This window comes from Lissotriton vulgaris, chromosome 2_1 (genome assembly GCF_964263255.1).
Source record: "Lissotriton vulgaris chromosome 2_1, aLisVul1.2, whole genome shotgun sequence".
Lineage (NCBI taxonomy): Eukaryota > Metazoa > Chordata > Amphibia > Caudata > Salamandridae > Lissotriton > Lissotriton vulgaris.
The window spans coordinates 1,581,407,429-1,581,432,798 of record NC_141687.1 but is presented as its reverse complement, the minus strand read 5'-3'; the positions used below and the strand labels follow the sequence as shown (position 1 = coordinate 1,581,432,798).

Below are 25,370 nucleotides of genomic sequence, written 5' to 3'. Positions count from 1 at the left end.
TAAACTCGAGTCAAGGAAACGTGAGGAGAGTGAACGCGGGGATCCGCACGCCAAACAAGGTTAAAGGTACACTCTTCTTTATGGCTACAATGTAACGTTGAAGTTGCTACAAACGTTGTGAGCATTATAGATAATCAAAAATGTCTTCTCCCACAGCCCGGGTGGCCCGAATAATAAACCGAATTTCTATACATAAAAAAGAAAAGGCTGGCTATCACCTGCTGGAAACAGGTATTTCCTCTTTGGCATTCTAGAATTCAAGCTGCCAGTACTAGATTAAATAGAATTGACGAACCACATTTTAAGAACTATGCATATACTTTTCTAGGAACTTCTGACTACTCTCTGTGAAGGGAGGGCTGAACCAATATGAACTAAGAAGGAGTACTAAGGTAGGCGAATATAATCTGATCATACTCCCCATAAAAACTTTATTAAAATGCAAGCAGACATTTACAATTACTGTTATCGTCTGCAGAACCTTGAAGAGCAACAAGATTAAAAAGATACCGTTTATTGCACTGCCAGCTATTTCCTGTGTGAATAAAACAACAACACTCAGGTAGGATGGCCACATAAACAAACGTAGTTAGAAAAGGAGACACAAAGACAATCGAATATTCTAAAATAAATTTTGATGTAACACACATCTTTTCCAGATACAAATGCTAAAGCCCTGATGAGAGTCCAGTAAAAGGAATATTTGAACTCGAAACGCATCAGCATGTATCCAGGTAAAGTTCAGGATTTGGAAATCAGCTACTCATTCACCTGAGAAGAGGAGGAGCCACGAACCACAGTGAGCTGCTGCTTCCACCATTCTCTGCTCCGCTGCTGCCACCGCCGTTTCTTGGCGGTTGCCGTTTCCACCCTCGCCCCTGCTGCCACTCCCAGTCTGGTTGTCGCCAACATCGCACCACCGTTGCACCGCCTCTGCTGATCTGTGGTTGGCCTTGGGGGTTGACCTGTCTCTGGCTCGGGGGCTCCTGCGGCATGCGGTGAGCTAACAGGCAGGGAGGAGGAGGTGGTGCTACTGCGGGTCGGATTGCCTGTATGCACCGGAGTGTGGAGAGCCGCAGATTGCTTTCCCTGGCGTGGCAGAGGTGGATGCAGAGAGCCTCTGTGGGGCAAGAGACAGGAGCCACAAACATTTTCTGAATGTAGCAGAAAAGCTACAGAAAAGCAGTGAGTTCTGGGTTGCCTCCAAAACACGGCCTGGAGGCAAAATAAAAAATAAAAAAACCTTTCTTTTAAAGAATCGAGAGTCGAGAGAGTCGAGCAGTAGTAGCAGTAGCAGCTGAGGCAGTGCAGCGGAGCTTTGGCTGAATCTCGGGAAGGGGAAGCTGAGAAACCGCCGAGAAAAGCCCCAGCCGGATTTTGATTTCCGAGCCCGCTGCCAGCCGCCCCTTGAGCCTGTAAAGCCCTCTTGAGTCGTGTCTCTGTCTGCCGCCCCCACCGCCAGCTATTACACACTGCGGTGTGACACGAGGCATAGAGAACTGGGGAGCTGAGCAGAGAGCAGAGAGCACCGGGGATAGAGTAGCAGGGGGTGGAGACTCAGCGGGTTGTCACGAGAGCACTGCTGTGCTCCAGCCTGTTCCCGGTGCCGGGATTCCGGTCCTGGTTCACGGGAGAGCCTGTTGTTCGCCTGCATTGTGTGTTGTGCAGACGGAGCAGAAGAGAGTTTGCTGCCCCTGCCACTTTTTGCCGGATTACCACTCCATCTCCTGCTGCCTCAGACCCGGTTGCCAGACGGGGGTCGGCGTGCGGCTTGCTGCTGAATTGCCCAGGCTCGGGACGAGGGGCCAGAGGAGGAGCGAGTGAGTTGGCACATCAGAGGCCCGGCCAAAGCAGAACCATAGCGGCGGAGTGTCTCGAGCTGCCCGGAGCTGATCTGAGAAAGCCAGGTCAGCCGTCAATCCAGCGGGAGAAGGCACTCATCGTATCGGCTCAGGCACCAGGCAACAGACCACAGGCGACGCACAGCGGGAGGAGCACAGGGCTGGTCCGACGCTGAGAGACGGAGCATTTGGGGGAGCCCTTGGAACGCTGGAGGCAGGAGCACAGCGGAGAGCGGAGGGGAGCTGCATTCTGTGTGATCAGAGAACAGAGAGCCGCGGATGAGCAAGCAAACGAGGTGAGCTATTCCACCATTCCACCACACCACACCAGCCCCCCAGTTCTCTCCCCAGTCGCACTATCTGGGCATCAATATTTTAAAAATCAGCTATCCAGAAAATCAGAGGTGCAGAGAAAAAAAACGCCCTAGCCTGCAGCTCAAAAGACTTAGCAGCCGCAATCCAATTCAACTTGACCCGACTGGACCCACTTGACTTATTATTTATAGGAGGGAAGGAAGTGTGGCTAGCACCTCCATTAGCCTACCTCAGCGTCAAGGCGGCCCAATATTAATCCTCTTAGGAATAATAAAGTCTGGAAGGACACAAAGGAACCCCCCACAACCTCCGAAACAGAACCTAAAAATAAATCACTTATCAGTAACTCCGGGAGTAATGCAGCGAACTTGCCCATAACTCCACTAATACCACCAATCTACTTGATATTTGGTACCATGAATCCTACTGGCAAGTTTTCCTTTTTGAAAGACCCTGTTTCAGCAATTTATACAATGCCAGCAACCCCAAATGGACTCCAAAAACCACTGGCACCGAGTAAAGCATCCACGCATTCGGTAGTAGCATCAGTCTCACCCCCTCATCCAAACATCAACATCGGAAAAGAAGAACTAGGAGGGTGTACGACAACAGCCAAAGGGGTTTACATGCCAACAAGCCAGGGGATCAATAAGCACATGCTCCAGACACAAGCCCAAGTCCACATGGAAACTGGAGGCCTTGACCAGGTGCACGATCAAGCAATAAACAATACATTGGAGTGCTCAATTGATAGGATCATGGTCAGTTTCATGGAAAACCTATTAGACAGTAACACAGGGCACATAAGCCTAATTAAAGCTACAAGTTTAATCACAACCTTAGCATGCACAATAAGTGAAACAAACCAACCAGGAGCTAGGAGCCCTCCAGGCACAGGCATAGGCAATATGCAGGGATGCACTAATACCAGCAATCTATATGCAGCCTACCAAGAACAACCAAATAAGCACTCGACACCCAGACAAGAGCCCCGACAACCAACTCAAGTAAAGTTTAACCTAAAAAAAAAAGGGCGAGGAGTGCAGTACCTGGCTGGATTCCCTAATTTCTATTGCAAACAAGGACATTGAATGAATCCAAAGTACAACTTCATCCATTGACATCAAACATATCACGAACACCAGAGAAATCGAACACGACCTCAAGGAAACAAAACTATTCATTAAGCCCTTAACCATATATAATGACAAGCTAGCAAACGAAAACCCAATTGAAATAACAAGAGGTTCAGAACAGGAAGTACACGCACCTATGAATACAGTCAAAACAAAAAGCGACAAAGGTCGTCAGGAAATGACAATAATAGAAATATCAAGTGTGTTGGAATCATCCGACTTGGCACTTACAAAAGTGATTGAAAAAACACGTCATCTGAGCAATCTAAATGTGGATGTTGGTGTTGACACGGCAGGGGAAAAGACCTGGAAACATTCAAACCTCACAGCAGATACATCTAATGACAAGGTCCATCTGTGCCAGTCAACACACAAATATGATTCCAGCCAAAATGTGGATGCTATAATTAAACTACATGGTGCATTAGGGAAAATATTAGAATCATCAATCACAACGTTGAACATGCAGTCCAATAAACTTGATGTCCAAATTAACCTCATGAGCATAATCGCTGAGCATATTTCTGACATAAACAAAAAACTGGATGCCATGGCACACACATTTGCAACCCTACGGGCCAGAATAACCCTTGGGCACAGCCCTCAAATTGCACATGTAGCTCCATACTTGAAAAGCTAAGGGATCTACCAACCATATTGAAAGACATCTTACACAAATGCAAACGGGTAAATCATGGCACTAACGGCACAACTGATGAAAGAGACCCCATACCCTCCGATCACCACAAAGTCATGTTTGATGAAGATATAGCCAACAAAAATAAACAGCCAACAAAAATAAAAACCTGTGAACCCACAGAAGATCATACTCCACCAGGGAACAAATCCCCGGACCATACCACTCACAACCATGGGCCGACGGTAAATGAACAATCCAAGCAGGAGCAGACAAAACTTTCTAATATTCAACAACAAGTTTTAACCAAACGTCAGAAAAACATGCAAGAAAAATCAGAAATCAACAATCAAACAGTAGACCTGCAAATAATCACGCTTTGGCTAACTACCCAAACTTTAATTTTCCCAAAACCTCAACGAAAGCTGAATTCCGAACAGAACAAAGAGAACATCAGCTAACCACGGCAACCAAGAGCCTAAGAAACTCTAAGATCCTCAGCACTAATGAGGAAGAGCACGATCGATCCACAACGGGAGCATTTTCTATTGAGGTGGCTCCAAATCCAAATGCATCAACATGTAGTAACGATGACCTCGCAACTCATTACACAGAAAATATCAGTGCAAATTGGAGCTTTGAAAGTACCGATTATGAATTTATACAATCAAACAGAATACTAGGGAGCCCAAAGGGCCAATACAAAAAAAACGGGAATAAATCACCACAAATAGCCCAGATTTCTCAGCCAGACTGCAAACAGGCCACAAGGGACAAGGAGCACAGCGCAAGTGCAACGAGGAAGCAGGGACTCCTAAGGGAGACATCTGTCAAATTTGACAATAATAAACAAAAAGTAACCCTTAATTTGCATACAACACTGAGCCCTATCATTGCTTAACAGAAGGGACACCAGACATGTTACAGCAAAAGCAAATAAGAGTCAGAAAGAGCAACTACTAGTTAAGATAATTACTGATCAAGATGGCTTACAACCAATCTGGGTACCAGAAACAAAAATCAGGATAGGCTTCCCCCATGTGACAACCACAGAGTAACACGCACCAAACCCTGGTTTGCGCGGTCCCAAAACAGGAAACTTGAAGGCAATTGCAAAAGCACATGAGGTCACTAGGAGGGATGACAACAAGTACAACGTGAAACATCCACCAAACGATGCAAATGATAAAGAGAAAAATAAAACAACAAAGCATCGGACACATGACCAGGTATCATCCATCCCTGAGCGAATGAAAGATAACAAATTGAACACAGATGGAAGGATCTTCTTCATTCCAAATTTCAAAACGCAAGGCCCACAAGATTACTTAAATAGAGGTAATATCTTACACCTGACATCGGCAATCCTGAGTCTCAATCACATAACATCTGACAATCTATTAACAATAGAATTTGTTAATCTTGGAAACAATCTAGAAAAGAGGGCACCTTAACAACCTGGAGGAACACAGAAATCGCTAAGGAGATACTTCACGAAACCACCAAATTTGAAGATTTAGGGAATCACCCTCAAAGCCGAGGTAGCCCCAGGTTACCCGTCCCCCCTCCTAATGAAGCATCTCAAAAGAGAAAACAACTTGCTATTAAAACGACCCATATATTTAGTACTGCAAGGCGCCAGGGGCGTGGAAAATTCAAATCCCGAACATCAGTTCAGAACAAGTCATGGAACAAGACACAATTGAAATAACACCCCGGGTGGCAAAAAGGAGCAAAGCTCCGTAAAAATGTTATCCTGGAACATCGCGGGAGCAAAAGACATCTTAATTGATAAGAGAAAACGGATTCCTGGGATACCTATGAAATCATCGCTTTACAGGAAACATGGCTAACAGCTCCAGTTGACACCCCAGGTAGAATATGTTTGCATGTCAGTGCCACCCGAACACAGCATTACGGACGAGCAAAGGGTGGCCTGTCGGTCTACATCTCTACAGCACTAAATATCAAGTCTACCCAGTTATTCATATATACCTCAGACACGCAAATGATTAAACTCGAAATGGGTCCACAAGTTGGCGCCGGAACAATCATCTTGATCAACGTATACGCCCACCCAAACATCAAAGCAAAATAAGAGATTTTTAAAAAACTTAAAAGTTTAATATCAGATGGATGTGGCTTTGGACCGGCAGAGGAGGCCTGGGGTGGCACTTGTATCCTCCCCTACACGGTTGGGGGCTATGGTTGATGGTCTGGGCTGGGTGGATGTGTGGAGACATCTGCATGCGGAGCGGCGAGAGTACACCTTTGTCTCGGCTGTCCATGGTTCCCTTTCGCGTTTGGACTGTGTGTTTGTCCCGAGGGCCTTCCTTGACAGGGTGAAGGGGGCAGCGATTCGACCTCGCGGGCTCTCTGATCATTCCCCAGTGGCGGTACAAATTGACTTGTGCAAAGCGCGCTCCCCTTTCAGATGGAGAATGTCCGCGTGGCATCTGCAGCGCCCTGATTATTCCCAGCATCTGCGTAGCGCGATTGCCCATTATTGGCAGGACAACCTTACCGGAGGGATGGATGCGGTGACAGTCTGGGAGGCTATGAAACCCACCCTGCGGGGCATAGATATTGCTTGGTGTGCGTCTGCTCGCCGGACTCGGCTGGGAGGCATTGCTGCGGCCGCAGAGCGGGTGGAGGAGCTCGAGGCTCGACACAGCGAGGCTCCCGATGATATGGCACTGCGGCTACTCCTGCAGGCGCAACAGTCTTATTCCTCGGTCCTGTTGGATGAGGCTCGTCAGGCGTGGCTGGCCACCCGTAGTCGGGTCTATCAGTGGGGCGACAAGTCTTGCACCATGCTTCATAGGCTGTGCCAACAGAACCTACAGCCTCTTACGCTACCGGGCCTTGTTGATAGTGCCGGAGTGGCAATCACAGATCCGGCAACTCTTGCAGCGAGTTTTGCGCGCTATTATGGGCACCAGTATGCCTATCGGGAGACTCTCTCCCCTGCCATTATCGCGGATTATATTGCGTCGGTTCCCCCATCTGCTGTATCTGATGAGGTGCGCGAGGCCCTGGACCTTCCTCTGTCGGCTGAGGAGCTGGGTGATGCATTGGGTCAGTTAAATGTAGGCAAGGCGCCGGGGCCGAGCGGTTTCCCCAGCGAATTTTATAAGAGGTTCCATCTGCAGCTCGGGCCGCACTACTTGCGGGCCCTGGAGCAGGCACGAGAGCATGGCCGCCTCCCACCGGACTGGCGTCATGCCGAAATAGTGGTGTTTTTGAAGCCAGGTAGGCCCCCTGATCGCCATGACTCTTATCGCCCCATATCCCTCATCAACTTCGAGGCCAAGCTCCTAGCAAAGGCGCTAGCGAACCGCTTACTTCCACACATTTCGGCCCTTGTCCACCCGGATCAGGCGGGTTTTATGCCGCGCAGGGCAACGAGACACAATATACGACGGGCGCAGGCCGCGATACAAGCGATTGAGTCGTCGGAGGACCCGGCGGCGCTCCTGCTGGCTGATATTGATAGTGCCTTCGATTCGGTCAGCTGGACCTTTCTATTTGCTCTGTTGCCGCTGCTGAACCTCGGCCCGATTTTCCTCTCCTATATCAGGCTGCTCTACACTGAGATCACGGCCTCGGTGCGTATCTCGGGAACGGCGTCGGCTCGTTTTCCGGTGTCCAGGGGCACGCGTCAGGGGTGTCAGCTCTCCCCTTACCTTTTCGCGCTGGCCATGGAGCCGCTGGCCGCCAGGGTGCGCCGCGATGAGCTCTACCGTGGCTTCGTCTGGGGTGCGGATCATTCCGACCGCATAGCCTTATATGCGGATGATGTGCTATTTTTCATGACTGACCTGCAGCGTACGGGTCCTCGTGTCCTGGAGCTGATGCAGGAGTTTGGTCGGGCATCGGGGCTCTTCCTTAACCCGCGTAAATCGACCTTGTGGGTGCTGGGGGGTGCCGCAGTGGCCTGCCCTTGGGCTGCATCCCTTCAGATAGCTGTGGAGGGTGTGAAGTACCTGGGTGTCTTCCTCTCTGCCTCGCCTGCACTGGCATGGGACCGGAACATCCTGCCGGTATGGGATCGGGTCCAACTAGACGTCAAGACCTGGACGCGCATGCCTCTTAATATCTACGGCCGGTCGGTCATCTTCAAGATGGTGGCTTTGCCCCGTCTGCTATATCAACTGCAGAATCATCCCTTCCAGGTTGACCCGCAGTGGTTCCGTACTGTTGATTCTGTGCTGGGCCGGTTTCTGTGGGCTGGCGGTGCCGCCAGGGTAGCACTGCGCACATGCTTCCTCTCTACTTACTGCGGCGGCTTGGCGGCCGCGGATATTTTATCTTACTATCAGGCCTCCCATCTCCTTGTGCTTAACGAATGGTGGTATGGTGACCGTAGTGATCCGGCTTATGCCCTTGAGCATTCACTGATGGGTGGCGCCTCCCTTCACACCCTGCTGTACTCGGCTAGGCGGAGGCGACTGCTTCCACAGGTCACCCAAGTGGTCTTTGCTGTCTGGCGGCGGGCCCTGCATCGGGTGGGCGGGTGGGGCCGGCTTACAGCTGAAACCCCGTTGTGGCACAATGGCCTGTTACCGGCGCTGGCGTCTCTGTCCGGCTTTGACGGCTGGGATGCGATTGGAATCTCGTCCCTAGGTCATGTCCTCTCTGGTACTACCCTAAAGTCCTTTCGGGAACTTAGCTCCGAATTTAGCATGCCCAAGACCCAGTTTTTCCGCTACCTTCAATTTCGCCACGCTCTTACTCCTAGTCTGGTGGGCCTGGAACAGCTCCCTGATTTTAGCCCTATCGAGGCTAAACTGTTTATGGGAGACCTAGGTGACAAGAAGGTCTCGCAGATATATCGCTCTCTGGTCACTCACTGTTCCCCTTCACTCGCGGCACTGAAGGCCTCTTGGGAGGGTGATGTTGGTCCATTGGATGATGACGACTGGCGTGAGGCCTTGGAATCTCCCCGTGGTGCTGCTATAGCCATCCGCCTTCGCTTCATCCAGTTCAAATACCTCCACCGGGCTTATTATACTAGACATCGCCTATGGCGGGCAGGTCTTATCGCGACTCCGGAGTGCCTGAGGTGTGGTTCTGAAGAGGGCACCCTGTTTCATACAGTATGGTCCTGTGAGAGACTGACTCGATTCTGGGCTGGGGTTTGGGACTGCCTGTCAGAGGTGTTGGGTTGGGACCTGCCCCGTACCCCCAGGTTGGGCCTTCTTCATGTTCTAGAGAACGTTGGGGGCAATATTTACAAACGCCATTTGCTGTTGCTGGGGCTGGTGGTGGCAAAGAGGGACCTGGCGCAGGCCTGGAAGAGCGAGCGCGCCCCCCCACTCGGGGCTTGGAGGGCGGGCCTGGACTTCCTCATGGGACTAGAGCAGCCTGTTTTTGAAGCCCGGGGATGTCCCCGCAAACATTACAAAATCTGGAAACGGTGGGCGGATTACCGGGGCCTGCTCCTTGACCCCCCCGTAGACATTGATGATGCATTACAGCTGGATGTGGATCCCGCACTCTAGGCTGCTGGCCGGCTCCACCTTTGTAAGTTGTCTCATGTTGCTGGACTGTGATCACGTGCACGGGGTTGGGGTGGGATAAGGGGTGGGTAGCTGCGGGTGGGGCTGGTTGGTGTTTTTGGGGATGGGTGGGTGGGGTAGTTCGATGTCATTCACTATATAACGCTGGGTTCGATGCTGCACTAATGATGTGTCTCTTTCTATCTGTCGTTGACAGTTTCCTCCTGACTGTGGAGGGCTGTGTTATGCTTTGCTTGAACTCATAATAAAATTGGTTATGAAAAAAAAAAAAAGTTTAATATCAGGATTCCGTCTCAAACAGCCTAGTTGAGAGATAATTCTCACAGGCGATTTCAATACCCACCTATTACATCCTCATGAGGACGAAGACAACATCATTGCTGCCAACGAACTTTGGGCCGTCGAATCACAGGATATCCCATATGCAAAGAGAATGGACAAAGTGGCCCGCCAGCTGTTGTGGGAGCTCGAGCAACAAGGGATGCGAGTGCTAAATGGGAGAATAAAACAGGACAGACCTCCTAGTAGCACCTACATCGGTCCTAGTACCAGCTCAATCCTGGATTACACCATAGTCTCCCTGCCACTACTTGGACTAATCACAAAGTTTCAAATCATATGCTCTCCAGACAGTGACCACTCGGCTCAGCATATCGAATTGAAATTAAATCCCCCTAAACACCCTGAAGCCCCACTACTACCAGGGGAAACCTCAACAATAAATTTGAAACGCCTTAGGTGGACGAGCTTCACCCTACCTCAAATAGCCTTGAAGTCAAAGAACCTAATGCAAAACCATACCCTTGAAAACGAACTGATCATTGAAACATGGACTGCCTTTGTTAACAAATTACCAAAGACTAATGCCAACCTCAAAATGAAGCACAACCCAAAGAACAAGAGCCAGTTTAGCCAGAAAACACTTTCCCTGAGAAAGCGTCTGCAACAGTCCCTGCGGAGAGCACAAGGACACAGCCCACAATCTAAGGTATGGCAGGATGTACGTCTTATTAAGAAACTATATAAGAAACAAATCTGGAATGAGAAAAAAAGTGAGGCTACCAACTTCTGGACAAAAAATATTACGTAATGCAAAGAAACTTGATCCAAGAGCCTTCTCGCTGCAAGTAAATTCCTTGAATAGAACTGCAAACACCATAAGTATGACCTGTATCAGTGAAATGGTATGGGTACACCATCTAATTGACACTTTCTCTATAAACCCCAGGACATCCCTGCTACTAATGGTAATCCCAGTGCACAAAACCCCAAACGCAGAGCCTCAGTCGACAACAGTTTTAGATCTGCTAAACATCTCGGATAATAAGCAGAGTGGATAAGACCACATGCCACAAATATACGAGGAAGTAGAAATACTACAAATAATAAAGAAAAGCAGGCAAGATAGTTCACCAGGTCCGAATGGCGTCCCCCAGGCAATCTATGAGGAAAACCCCCATTTCTGGGCTAGTGCCCTTAACAAACTGTTCTTGACGATAAATATTTCCATTCGGATTCCGGAAAGCTGGAGAGGGGAGATCATGAGCCCGATATATAAAGGCGGTGATCGAAAAAATCCAGCAAACTACTGCCTGATAGCGCTCATCGATGCAGAAGCTAAGTACTATGCCTCCATGGTGCTAACTGACCTTACTAAATGGTCTGATGATAACAACAAAATCCCAGTAAACCAGTCAGGGTTTGGCAGTGACATAGGTACCATGGCAAATGCAGTAGCTATACGCCTGTTAGCTGAAAAATGCCTGCACAATCAACAAGCGTTGTACCTATGTTTCGTGGATTTCAAGGCGGCCTTCGACCGTGTTAGCCGACAACTACTTTACTAAACTAAAGGAACAGGGCCTGCCGGATGGAATCTTGAATCCAATAATGGAATTATACAGCAACACCTGGATGCAGGTCAAGATTGCTAACGGCAAACGGCTAACGCGGAAGATTAGCACGTACGAAGGACTAAAGCAAGGTTGCGTCTTGGCCCCATACCTGTTTAATTTATTCATGGCTGATCTAACACCAAGGCTAGACAAGCAACGCACACCCTCCATGGTAAAATGGTAAAAAGTATTTATAAAGCGCTAACATTCATCCTAAAAGGATATCATGGCGCTAAAATTAACAATGTACATATAACTGGTAGTTGTTGATGGTGATATTGTGATTTAGTGGGTATTAGGGAACAGTGTTGTTTTAAGTGTTTTCCTAAAGATAAGATAGTCATCTGTGAGTCTCAAATCTGTCGGTAAATTGTTCCATAGGTTTGCTGCCAGGTGTGAGAAGGCACGGCCTCCCGTCCTAACCTTCTTTATTCTAGTGGTTATCGCTCTTGCTGTGTGTTGGGAGCGAAGATTTCTGTTTGGAACATAGAAATTAATTCTGTTTTTTAGGATGGTTGGACCTGTTTTGTGCAATGCTCTGTGGGTGATGCATAGCATTTTAAATATGGCTCTTTCTCTCATTGGCAACCAGTGTAAGGCCCTCAAACAACTTGTAGCGGAGTCATATTTTCTTTTGTTACATACGGCTTTTGCTGCCGCATTCTGAACAAGCTGTAATTTTGAGAATAGGTAATCTGCCATGCCAACGAATAGGGAATTCCTGTAGTCAAGTCTACTAATTAGTAGTGACTGTACTAGGATCTTTCTACATTCCAGGGGAATCCATGGAAACACTCTTCGTAGCATTTTCAGTAGTGCAAAGCCTTTACCACAGATAGTTGTCACGTGGTTTTTCATTGACAATTTATTGTCAATGTAGATTCCAAAATTCCTTGCCATCTGGGTTGGTTTGGGGGGGCACCAAGAATGTTGGGCCACCAGGTGTCATCCCAAACTTGTTGGGAACCGCCGAACAGTAAAATCTCCGATTTATCGGCATTTAATTTCAGACAGTGATTATGCATCCATCTGGATAGTTCAGAAAGGCAGTTGAGCAGTCTGTTTTTGGGATCTTCTTCACCATCTAAGGCGATCATTAGTTGTGTATCATCGGAGTATGAACAGATGTTAACGCCCCACTTTTTCCCGATAGTGGCCAGTGATGATACATAAACATTAAATAATGTTGGACTTAATGATGCCCCCTCTGGTACACCATACTTAATCTTACAGGTTGTAGAGGTGTAGCTGCCTAATCAGACAGATTGTGATCTGTCTGATAAGAAAGAATTCAACCAGGTCAGGGCTTTTCCCTGCAGTCCTTTTGCAGCTAGCATTTGCATCAGGAGGTTATGAGATACAGTATCAAAAGCCTCTGATGAATCTAACAATATCAGGGCTACCGTTTTACCTTCATCAACCTGACTTCTGATGTCCTCCAGTACTGCCAAGAGAGTTGTCTCGGTACTGTTGTTCGACCTGAAGCCTGTCTGCGAGACATCGAGCAGGTCATTAGTTTGCAGATAGTTTGATAACTGTTTGTTCACTAATTTTTCCAATACCTTTGAAAGGTATGGCAACTGCGAAATGGGCCGGTAGTTGGCAGGGTTGTTTATGTCCATACCAGCTTTTTTAAGTAAGGGAGTCACTACTGCTGTCTTCCAGATAGCTGGAAATTCCACTTGGTCTACTGACTGATTTAATGCTTGCGTCACTATTGGACCGATTAAGGGGATTATTTGTAGAAAAATGTGATGTGGGCAAGGGTCCAATGGTGAGCCCGATTTAATTTCTGACATGACTTTATTTACTTCTTCCTCTGAGAAAGGGCCAAAGGCAGAGCAGGTGACCAATGGGAGAGGCTCTGCATCAGCATTGTGCTCAGTCAACTCCTGGTCATTACTGGTGAAAGAAGAATAAATTGTATCTATTTTATCAAAGAAGTAATTGCTGATTTTATCACATCCCTCCTGTGAGGGTGGCAAATGTGTTGTAAGGCTAAGGGGGTTGCACAGTTCTTTAACTATTTTAAAAAGTTCTTTAGAGGAATGTTTGTGTTCTAAAATTTGTGATCTTTTTTTGCCTTTCGAATAGCTGCGTTATAGGCTTTCAGTTCTTTTTTATAAATGGATCTATCAATCGTGGTTTTGCTTAATCTCCATTTATGTTCCAGCGTAGTGCATTTTCTTTTGCGTACCTTGAGATGTGGACCATACCACTTTTCCGACATCGTTCGCCTAGTTGTATTTTTAGTGGAGTTTATTGAACAATGTTCAAGTGCTTCACCAATACTTTTCTGTAGTTGGTGTATTTCTTGTTCAGTGGAGGAGCCTAAATTAGTATAGTGAAAATTCTGTTGAAACTTCTCCAATGAGAATTTGCTCCAGTTTTTGGTTGTAATTGGTTTCTGTGTCATTGGTCTCACTTTATTTATTGGTAGTCTAATATTAAAATCTATTCTATAGTGATCAGTCCACGTAAGAGGCGTAATACTTTTAATAATAGTGGTCTCGATATTTGTAAATATCAGGTCCAGTCTGTTACCGGCTCTATGTGTGTCCTGGTTGACTAGTTGTGTTAGTTGTAGGATTTGCATATTATCTGCAAGATGCCTGGTGAGCGGATTATTATATGACTCAAAATGTACATTAAAGTCTCCTAATACTAAGATATTTTTGTGCTTTAAACAGGTAGGAAGAATCTGAGAGAGGAGTTGAGTACTAAATTTAGCTGTGCTCCCTGGAGGGTTATAAATGATAGCTCCTCCCATCAGTAGATAGGAGCCTAGGGATATTGAGTAAATCATTACTTCATGTTTGCTATCCTGTTTGGGAGCTTCTTGGGTACAAGTGAACTTCTCTTTAAATAGCAAGGCTACCCCTCCACCCTTCTTTTTGGGTCTGTTAAGGTTTAAAATGTTATACCCTATAGGGAGTGCAGTTGCGATATCCGGAGTACTGTGGGTGTCAAGCCAGGTCTCTGTAAGGAACACTAGGTCCGGTTGCAGTTGGTATAGAGTGTCCCAGAGTTCAATTGAATGTTTGGGTAGTGATCGTGTGTTTAAATAGATACAAGATATCTCAAGATTAGTGGAGTTTCTTGATGTTAAATCATCTTTGGATTTATTAACCCATCTACATGTCTGGCAGCCAAACGATCCCATGGTGTTGGTAGGCTCCACTATAGCACATGGAGGATGGCCCTGTGGGGGTTTTGTTTTAAGAAGCATAAGTTTATCTTTTGAGTAAGTCAGTCGTGGCTAGGACTGCTGCCAGTCACGCACCTCTCCTATGCCGACGACGTTTTTCTCCTTAGTCAGACTAAAATAGGACTGCAACGCCTTATTCAAGAGCTAGCCGAATACACCAGACAGAATCTCATGGAAATAAACATTAAAAAAACAAAGGCCATGACAATAACCCATCGCCGTATAAAACCAACGAATTTCACACTCGATAATAAGAATTTGGATTCAGTGGAAAGCTATAAATACCTGGGAATATACGCGGACAGACGGCTCTCCTTTTCCACGCACTTTGATGCTATTGAGAAGAAATGAGTAGCCCTATTACACACATTCAGTAGCTTATCTAAGCAGCTGAAGGGCCCATTGTCCACTCCTCTCCTCATCAAAGCCAAGCTACTCCCAACAATAGCTTATGGCAGTGTGGTACACTGCGGACGAAGCGCTCTGCTTTTGGATAAAATTCAAACTAGAGTGTATAAACGGGTATTTGGCTTACCATGTGACGCTTCACCGGCACAGGTTCGGTTGGAATTCAGCCTGCTAGTCAAATATTGCACAAAAAATACGAGGCAGTAAAATTTTGGTATAGCATTTGGTTGAACTGTGAGCTAGAAATCAACCTTGCAATTTGGGAAGCCATAAAAAGGAATAATAGTTCCCAGTATGCAAAGTATCTAAATTCCTCTTTGGAAATTACAGAATTGGCACCACTAAGGCAAAAGAAGCTACCTGCGCCCCTATTCAAGCACGTTGTAAAAAAGGCAGCCAACATGCATTCGCTGATTGACGATAAATTAACTCTGAGACAATGCTCACACACTTGGATGATACTGCAATCTTATAAAAATCCGGCAACTGCTACCTATCTAGGTCTCCCCTTTTCAGCACACCTTAAACAAAAATATTTAAACTTACGTATGGGTAAACTACCAACAAATGCCGACCAACCCGGCTGGAAGCAACCGGGCCCCAAGGAGTGTGATCTATGTGACGCTGCTATACAAGACTTTATTCACTTGATTTGCATTTGCTCTGCACTGGATAGTGAACGCCAGAGCTTACTAAAGGCAAAATGTAAAGAAAAAGGAATCCGTACATGTCGCTCAGCGATTCTACAAGTGATGGACTCAGAAGACCCACAATTTATTTGTCGAATGATTAAATATGTCACTAATTTCGAAAAAACAAACAAAAATGTTTGTAATGAGTTATTACCACCTTGAATGTTTAGGATTCTCAATAACTGATTCTCCTATTAGTGAATTAATTTTGTAAGCTAATAGTATCACATTTTTTTACAATTGTATTCAACTTCTGTTTTTAAAATTTGTACAATAATATATTTTTCTAAAAAAATTTATAACAAGATTGTACTTCACATTGTTACGGTTTTTATTAATTCTACAATAAAAGAATTACTTTTTTTTCAGGACTTGTGGTTAAAACCCACTAATAGGAGAAAAAAAGAAAAATCTTTATTCTACTAACAAAGGGACATTTGTAGCAAGAAGATTCTTTGTAGATAATTGATGTGTATTGTCCATTTTTGTACAGAAGTATGATTTTTGTGATGTCTTTTGGTGTGTTGCACAATTATTTTGTTTGTGTATTTGAAATATGTTTTTGAAAAATGTGGGTTATGATTTGACCATGTATTTATGCTCAGTGTAAAATATATAACTGATTCAACAAAAAAACGAAGGAAAATAGTAAATAAAATACTGAGATAAACATAAAATTGTTTGTCTTTTGAGCAGAAAGTAGTAAAGCTCTGTTCAAAATATGAGGTATAGGTGCGTTTCTATGTTTTCGCATTCCAAAATTGAATAAAGCACTGCAGCTTTCCTTGAGATGACTATCAACTAACCAGGAATTATTCACTAGTAGAATGCAAAATCAGAGACTCTGTGAGTATTATTTTTCACCTTCTCTGTATAGGAGAATACTATTATTTTAACAGGTATAAATTGTCTTTCTTCATAACTGTAGGACACTTGAGTGTATTCTTCATCCCAAATTAACGCCTTTATGTGTGATTTGTTACAGGAAAAGGCATGCATGATAGACGGGTTGTGTTACGGAGAAGGAGAATCAAGCCCTTCTAGTCCATGTCTCTTGTGCGAACCCATGATTTCCAGATTCACATGGTCTATTAAACAAAGTAAGAATTGAATTCCGATTGAGGTTTATTGGGTATTGCTTAAGAATCAGATTTCTTTCACATTTGTTCTTTTGCAAACATACAAATGATGATGGCAACCGAATAAAGAATGGTCTGGAATGGTCCAGGCAAACAGCAAGGGGCATATATACAAGCCCCTTATGCCACCTGTACATCACTTTTTGTGGTGCACCAGCAGCGCATTTCACTGCCACGTATTTAAAAGGACAGGAAAATCCATCCTGCATGACTTTTCCTGTCCTTGTAAATACGGCCCCTTTACACGCATCACTTTGCGTGAAAGGGTTATTCCATGGGTGTTGCGGTGGGTGTTCCCACGCAACATCCATGGAACCAAATACATTTCCAGATTTATGAGGAATGGTATACCTGAAAATGCAACAGAATGCTACACCACTCTGGTGTAGCGAGGCGCAATGAGGAGAAAAGTTGTAATTTCTCCTCTTTTTTTCCTCTTTCAATGCATGCTACAATCAACAGCACGCATTGAAAGAGGAAAACGCCTCTAGTGAATGTTTTTGTGCAGGAAGGAGCCCCTTGCTGCAAAAAAAACAATCTCCTCATGACACAGACATTCTTGCACCATAGTGCACAGGGTGCCTGCACCGGCGCATGGCAGGTGTTTGTGCACCAATGCAGGGAAAAGCACAGGAATTAAAATATTATTGTAAATATGTCACATTCCTGTGTTTTGAAAGTGCTGCAGCATTGTGCAGCCAAAGCACTTGCGGTGCCACGTTGCAGCACTTTCTTGTAAATATGCTCCCATATTTGTTGTGTCTTGGTTGAGTTTTATAGGAACAACCTGTCCAGCAACAGAAGGAGGCTTACGGTTATTTTTTATATGTTTCCATACTTAACAGATTTTATGCTATACATTTTAAATATTCAATTCAAAATCTCTTTATTTGAGTCAAAGAATCATTAAAGCAATTTAAACACATCTTTAAAAACATTGTAATAATATTCTACCTAGCACAAGAATAGTTTAAAAAAACTAAAGTGCAAAAAATGTAAACAATTCGAATTTCCCATTTTCAACATGGTACTAAAGATCATAATTCAACTAGAAATGTTGTAGATACAAAGTGCAAATGCTTGTTCAATTAGCCCATACCTCCGCCCGCGTTAATGAAAAATGAAGGTAAAATAATTAAGTCCTAGCCTAGTTCACAATAAAAATGTTCATACTATTTTCCTTTATCTCAACATATGCTGTACCATTATTTCAATTATTGGATAAGCGAGCAATCAGTGCAGCAATGTGTATAGTGTGTGTACATTAAAAGAATGTAAACATTTTGCCCTTTCTTTTTCCTTATGTAACTGGCGGCCGTTAAGAATTTGCTGATACCTAATACAATAAGTTGGGAGCTATATGTTTTTAATATTCTGACCATCTATAAATATCTTCTGGTATTCAACCTTTCACACAATGGCTTAATCCATTTACGTCTGGGGGTTACATAGGCTGTACAGAAGAATAAAACATGTCCGATATCTTCATTTGCACCTAATGAGCATAATGTACATTTGGAACCCCTTATTTTCAGTTGAGGCTTTGCCCATTTAACTGTAAAGACATTTAACTGAAGTATCTCGTATCTGAATTTCATATAGAGTTTCTTTGCTAGTTGCGGTTCAATTTCATCTAGGAAGGGCTCGAAGCTTTGGGTCATTTTAAAAGACAAGAATTGGGTAGTGAGTCTCCCTGACTCGGGGTTTAAAGTGACTTTGTGCAAGATAAATTTCCCAAAAATATACTTGATCTCTCTCTTTAATTCAGGAATCAGCAGGCTCGTATTTACCCAATAGCTGTTTAGACCTAAATCACTGAGCCCTTTTCGAATATGGGTCAGCCAAGGAAAAGTAACATGTACATCCATATTTAATAACTCATTCAGGGTCTGTCTGTTGGTCTCTAATTTCACAGTTGTCCAAATTCTGACCCAATATGCCAATAACCTCCAAACAGCAAGATGTTCCAGCCTTTTTATCCCAATGTTGTATGTAAGTGGGATCATTGGGGTGTTTTTGGGGAGACACATGCTCATTCTCAAGATGTTATTATCACCTACAGTTAGAGGTTGGAGATTTTCACCACCCCATAGCTCAGATCCATAGAGTGTGGCATACTGGGCTCTTAATTTATAAACTTACAGAGCAGGAGTGATGGCCTTTGACACAGTCATGTATTGTTTCTTCACATTGGAAATAGAGTTTTGCATAAAACATATTTTTGACTTATCTATTTGTGGCTTCCATGAGAGCTTTGAATCTTGTGTAACACCTTGGTATACAAAGTTGGAAACAGACTCCAGGGGCACCCCATTCATAGTTAATCTTTTTTGGAAGTGTTTGTGTGGTTTAATAGCCATGTATTTGGTTTGTTTTATTATTGCAATAGTTATTAAGGCTATTGAATAGATTTTGTAAACCCTAGGTGTTTGGAACAATTGAATTGTATCGTCCGCAAATGTAAGGGCACAGATATGAGTGCCTCCAAGTTTAGGTGTATCATGCGAGGCTAATTGCAGTTGCTCAACCATATCATTGACAAATATTAAAAACAGATCGGAATTTCATTTGTTAATTCCCCTCCTGCACCCCATGGTAGCTTGGCATAGTCTCTATTATGTAGTCTTATAATTTGATTTAAAATTTTGTCTGGCACTCCATGGTCCTGTAAAGAATTCCATAAGAGATCTCTTGGAATAGAATCAAAAGCTGCTTTCAAATCAATGTAAGCCACATATAAAAGTCCCTGTTTTAGCTTAGTATACTTCCAGGTTATGCTTAAAAGTCTGAAGACTTGATCGATTGTGCTTATTTTCTGTCTGAAGCCAGCCTTGCAGGGTGAGAGTATGTTTTCATCTATCATCCAATTGTTTAACTTAGCCAAGATGTGTTTAGCAAACACCTTTTGGATAATATCTATCAGGCTTTTAGGCCTGTAGATGGCTGGCTCCTCCCTATTGCCTTTTGCCCTTTTTTATAAGTGGGGCTACCTCAGCCCCCTTCCAGGATTCTGGTATGGGCTCTCCCCTGGTTATTGCATTGCATAGTTGATTCGCATACGGACCCACCCGTCTGGAGCATATTTCAAAAGTTCGCCAGGGATCTTATCTGGGCTGGGCGCCTTTGCTAATTTAATAGTAGGTATAGCTTGAGCGGTATCCTCTAAACTAAATTGCTGAGGTACAGTTTGTGCTGTCAACTGGGGCTCTTCATTAAGAACATGCAAGTCTGTAGCGGACACGTCTGGTGCAGCATAAAGGCTAGAAAAGTGTCTGTGCCATGTGTAGGGGTCTAAAAAGTGATCAGTAATCGCCTTGTTCCCTTTGCTCCCCTGAGCTAATATTTTCCAGAACGTAAACTGATCTCTGACTTTTGCAGCTAACATGAGATCACAACAGCTTGTGTCCTCCCAGTTCCACAAGGCTATCGCCAGCAGCCTCTCGTGGAACCGGGAGGCGGCGTCCTGCCTGCTTTTCTGGAAAGGCCTCTGCCCCACAGTAAACACACGTGAGGTGCCATAGGCAGACTGACAGGAAACATGCAGCTTTGATCTTCCTTGCCGAGCCCTCCGCCGCCTTACAGAGTAGTATGTTTTAGTCCACAGCACCCGGTCCACACGTGCACCCAGTATTTTGGAGATCATGGAGGCAGTCACATTCAAGACAGTGGCCGGATGAGGGAGTTTGACTGCTGTAAACAACAAATCGAAGGCTATAAAGGTAGTTAAATCGGGTGATGGTTGGTGCACTGGTGCAGGGGGATATGTCAATTAAGGTATAGATAGTGAGTAGCCGCTGTAGGAATTCGTAAATTTCCTAGTTCCAACCATTTTTCCTTCGCATGTAAATTTGTAGTTCTGTTTATAATTAATTATATATATATGTGTGTGTATATATATATATATATATATATATATATATATATATATTACCTACTGGCGGTCGCCAGTAGGTAGTTATAGTTAGGATTTTTTTCAATGTTAAATCTCAAAATTCTATTTGGAATAACTTTGGCACCGGTTGACGAATCTGCTTGAAAATTTCCTGAAAATGGCCTCGTCGAGCTCCGGTCCTTCCTTGAAAGTTTGGGGGGGATACGTCAAGCGGGGGCCGAGATAAAAGGGGGGTCCCAAAACGCGTTTTCCCCATGTTAATTTCCATAGGGCGGTCGATTTCACTTTTAGCCCGAACGGCTGAATGGATTTCCAGCAAACTTGGCAAAATTGAAGGGACTGGTAGCCCGATGTGCCTTTGCTATGTCTCAAGATATGTGCTGCAGTGGATTTTGAGTAATTTAGGTTCAAAAAAATATATATATCTATAGGCGCTCTCCGGTGCGCGCACCGGAGTGCGCTCCAGGCGCGACACGCGACTTGCGCGCAGGAAGCTGATTGGCTCTTGGGTGTCTGTAAACATTCTAAACAGTCTGGAGCGGCCGCCATCTTGTGTCTCGGTAAAATCGAGACACAAGGGGTTTGAAAAAAAAAGGGGCAAATGACCATAAGGAGGAAGAGTAGACCCCCTCTGACCCCCTAGGTTTGATGTGGGGGCTAAAATAGGGTCCTGCGGGGCATTACATTTTTTTTTTTTTTTTCCGTTTTGCGCGGGGGAAGCGCATGGTACGCGCACCGGCGAAGCACAGGGAAAATCCAGGACCATATTTATGAAGGCCTTGCGCTGCCAGTTTTGCGCCGCCTGTGCGTCAATTTTTGTGACGCACCAGCGGTGTAAAAAAATGCGCATTGTTACGCAATATTTAAAAAGTGACGCATCTATCTAGATGCGTCACTTTTTAAATATAGTGCAACGAGGCACATTTTTTTACACTGCTGGTGCGATGCGTAACTTTTCTGTGCGCACTCCTTATGACATTCCAGATGTGTCATATTTAATGTATGACAAATCATGTTGCAAGGAGTTACAGATACATCAGTATTTCTGACATATCTGTAAACATAAAAGTGACGCGAGGCAGGCGCAAGATTTTGACGCAACAGCATCCTAAAAGTGACGCAGAGAAATCTCATAGATTTCAGTACATCGTTATTACCAAGCTTTTTGCGGGGGAATGCCCCCTCTGCATACATTATACCTGACGCAGATATAATGTGGCGCAGAGTTTTAAAAAGTGACCCATGTACCTAGATGCGTCACTTTTTAAAAATAGCGTCAGGTATAATGCATGCAGAGGGGGTGATCTCCCGCAAAAAGCTTTGTAATAGCGACGCAGTGAAATCTTTGAGATTTCACTGCGTCACTTTTAGGATGCTGTTGCGTCAAAATCTTGCGCCTGCTTTACAGCAGGTGTTAGACTGACGCAAGACCTTTCACATGGTGCTTTTTCCATGTGAAAGGACACATTACTGGAGTTGCGTCACTTTTGTGACGCACTCCAGCAATGCGTTACTTGGAATGTCATAAGGAGTGCGCACAGAAAAGTGACGCATCGCACCAGTGGTGTAAAAAAATGTGCCTCGTTGCGTTATATTTAAAAAGTGACGTATCTAGGTAGATGGGTCACTTTTTAAAATCAAGCGCCACATTATATCTGCGTGAGGTATAATGCATGCAGAGGGGGTGTTCCCCCGCAAAAAGCTTTGTAATAGCGACGCAGTGAAATCTTTGAGATTTCACTGCGTCACTTTTAGGATGCTGTTGCGTCCTTTAAATATAGTGCAACGAGGCACATTTTTTTACACTGCTGGTGCGATGCGTCACTTTTCTGTGCGCACTCCTTATGACATTCCAGATGTGTCATATTTAATGTATGACGAATCATGTTGCAAGGAGTTACAGATACGTCAGTATTTCTGACATATCTGTAAACATGAAAGTGACGCGAGGCAGGCGCAAGATTTTGACGCAACAGCATCCTAAAAGTGACGCAGAGAAATCTCATAGATTTCAGTACGTCGTTATTACCAAGCTTTTTGCGAGGGATTGCCCCCTCTGCATACATTATACCTGATGCAGATATAATGTGGCGCAGAGTTTTAAAAAGTGACCCATGTACCTAGATGCGTCACTTTTTAAAAATAGCGTCAGGTATAATGCATGCAGAGGGGGTGTTCCCCCGCAAAAAGCTTGGTAATAATGACGCAGTGCGTCACTTTTAGGATGCTGTTGCGTCAAAATCTTGCGCCTGCTTCACAGCAAACCTTTCACATGGTGCTTTTTCCATGTGAAAGGACACATTACTGGAGTTGCGTCACTTTTGTGACGCACTCCAGCAATGCGTTACTTTTGTGTTTACAGATACGTCAGAAATACTGACATATCTGTAACTCCTTGCGAATTGATTAGTCATATATTAAATATGACATATCTGGAATGTCATAAGGAGTGCGTCCAGAAAAGTGACGCATCGCTGTTTTCACGTAGCGATGCGTCACTTTTCAGAAATGAGGCCTCCAGTTTATTCAATGTGTCATAACTTTCTTTTCTAACACTCACCTTCTTTCATTCCTCCTACTTCACTTCCTTTCACCTCTCATACCTTTCTGTTCTTTCTTACTCATTCTCCTTTCAATTATCAATGCACTATATTTCACTTACTCTTCATTTTTTTTAAGAATATAGCTCTTTGATGAGAATTGGAGGTAGTTCTGAAAAGAACTTTTGGTTTTCTTCTTTTAACTGAACAGGAACAAAAACAGGGAATGGAAACTGCTCACAGGAGCAAAAAGAAAACAAAAAAATTAGGGGTGGGAAGGGCAGCGATGGTTCTCCAATGCTCGAACCATGAGCAGGACACTTTGCTCCCCATAGGTGAGGAGTTGATTGCAGTATCTGCATCTGACGACCCCATGGTTAAATGCAGGTTGTATGTTTGGCACCTGCTCCTGCGATTGCCCTCTCCCAGAAGAAGTTGCTCCTCCGGTTGATGTAGAGGCCCCATCTCTGGGAACCTCTTGTGCCAGAGCCCTGACACTTTCCCGGGCAAAATTCTGGGGGTGCCTCCTCTCCACATGTCGGATCATGGTAAAGTTCCCAAAAGAGTACTTTTTTGGGGGGTTACCCCGTGACAGGACCTGTTTGCAGATCCTGCACTCCACTTTTGGTGCATTCACCTTTTTCTGGTCTGCTGGAAACTTAAAAAATTTCCATATGAAATGCTCTTTCACCTTTGGTTGAGGAGGCTCTTCATCGATGAATTCAGGCTCATCTTCACTGCTGGATGGTCTGGCAGCCATGATTAACCAAGAAATATGCAAGAGCAAAAAGGCAGGTCTTTCAGTCACAAAAGTGAAAGAAGAAGTGAAGGAAATGGGTGGGGATTTCATTCATTGTAAAAAAAACTGTTAGCAACCAATGAAAAGTGTTATTTTAGGGTCACATGACCCGGCGCGTTTACGCTGCGCGCTCCGGAGCACTTCCGGGTGCGTTTACGCAGCGTGATCGTAGGCGCTTCCGGGGCGCAAACGTGGCGCGATCGTAGGCGCTTTTGCGTGCGTTTACGCGCCGGGAACGTAGGCGCTTCCGAGGGCACTTACGTTGCCCGCCGAAGTGACGTCATCAAACTTTTACAGAAATGCATAATCATTTTCCTTATTAAAAAAAACAAATTTTATTTGTATGGTACGAAATGTTTTGCATTATTATTAACTTTTCATTCATATTTTTTTTCACGAACGACAGTAGTGCTCTGGGTGCGCTTTCAGGTGAGCTCACGGAAAAGCTTACCGGAGAGCTTAGCTGAAAGCTTCCCGGAGCGCGCACCCAGAGCGCAAAAGAAAAAAATTATATAAAAAAAATGAATACTTAAAAAAAAACAGCAAATTGTAAAAAAAAAAAAAAGGTTAGAAACTCGATATACAAAGGAATTAGCATTTAAAAAACCTATGAAATTCACTGAAAAAACCATAGGTTTCACACCAGTTATAGTTAGGAATTAGCATTTAAAAAACCTATCAAATTCACTGAAAAAACCATAGGTTTAACACCAGTTATAGTTAGCTGGAAATTTTACTGATATAAAACCATTGAAATTCCCACGTTATAGTTAGATGGACTCACTATAACTTGCGCGTGCAATGCACTGCTGATGACGTCACATATTACATCACTCATGACATGGTCAGTGACATCACTCATGACATCACTGATGACATCATCCTTGTGACAGAGTGACAGACCTCCTTTCAGTGTAATGTAACCCATGAAACACATATTCAAAAATAGAAATTAACATTTTCAAAAAAATGGAGATACACATAAAAGTTACAACAACCAATTCAATAATTCCACCATCTATATACACATCCACTCATTCACCAACAGTTCTATATAGTCACTCATACATATACTCACTCATCATATGTAGTGATACACCTATACATCCTGTTACATCCAAAAGTTACTCTCACACATACTCACACATGCAAGTAAACTATTGAACATCCATTTATTTGCATATACATCTAAACACACACTACCACCTTACTTCTAAGGAAACTTACACATTCTTACTCTCTTAAACAATCACTTATAGAAACACATACTTATTTAAACAGGAACTCTTACAATCTCTTACTCTCACATATACTCACTTATATACATCAATATTCACATATACTAG

At 44.3% G+C, this 25,370-nt stretch overlaps 1 protein-coding gene across 1 annotated transcript in view; it reads left to right on the top strand.

Annotated features, from left to right (window-relative positions):
- LOC147732932 (von Willebrand factor D and EGF domain-containing protein-like) overlaps positions 1 to 25,370 on the top strand; it is a 1,979,930-nt gene that overhangs the window by 1,282,382 nt on the left and 672,178 nt on the right. The window contains exon 16 of the mRNA XM_086955141.1: positions 16,640 to 16,754. Within this exon, the coding sequence (XP_086811267.1) occupies positions 16,640 to 16,754 (115 nt within the window). The remainder of the gene's footprint in view (positions 1 to 16,639; positions 16,755 to 25,370) is intronic.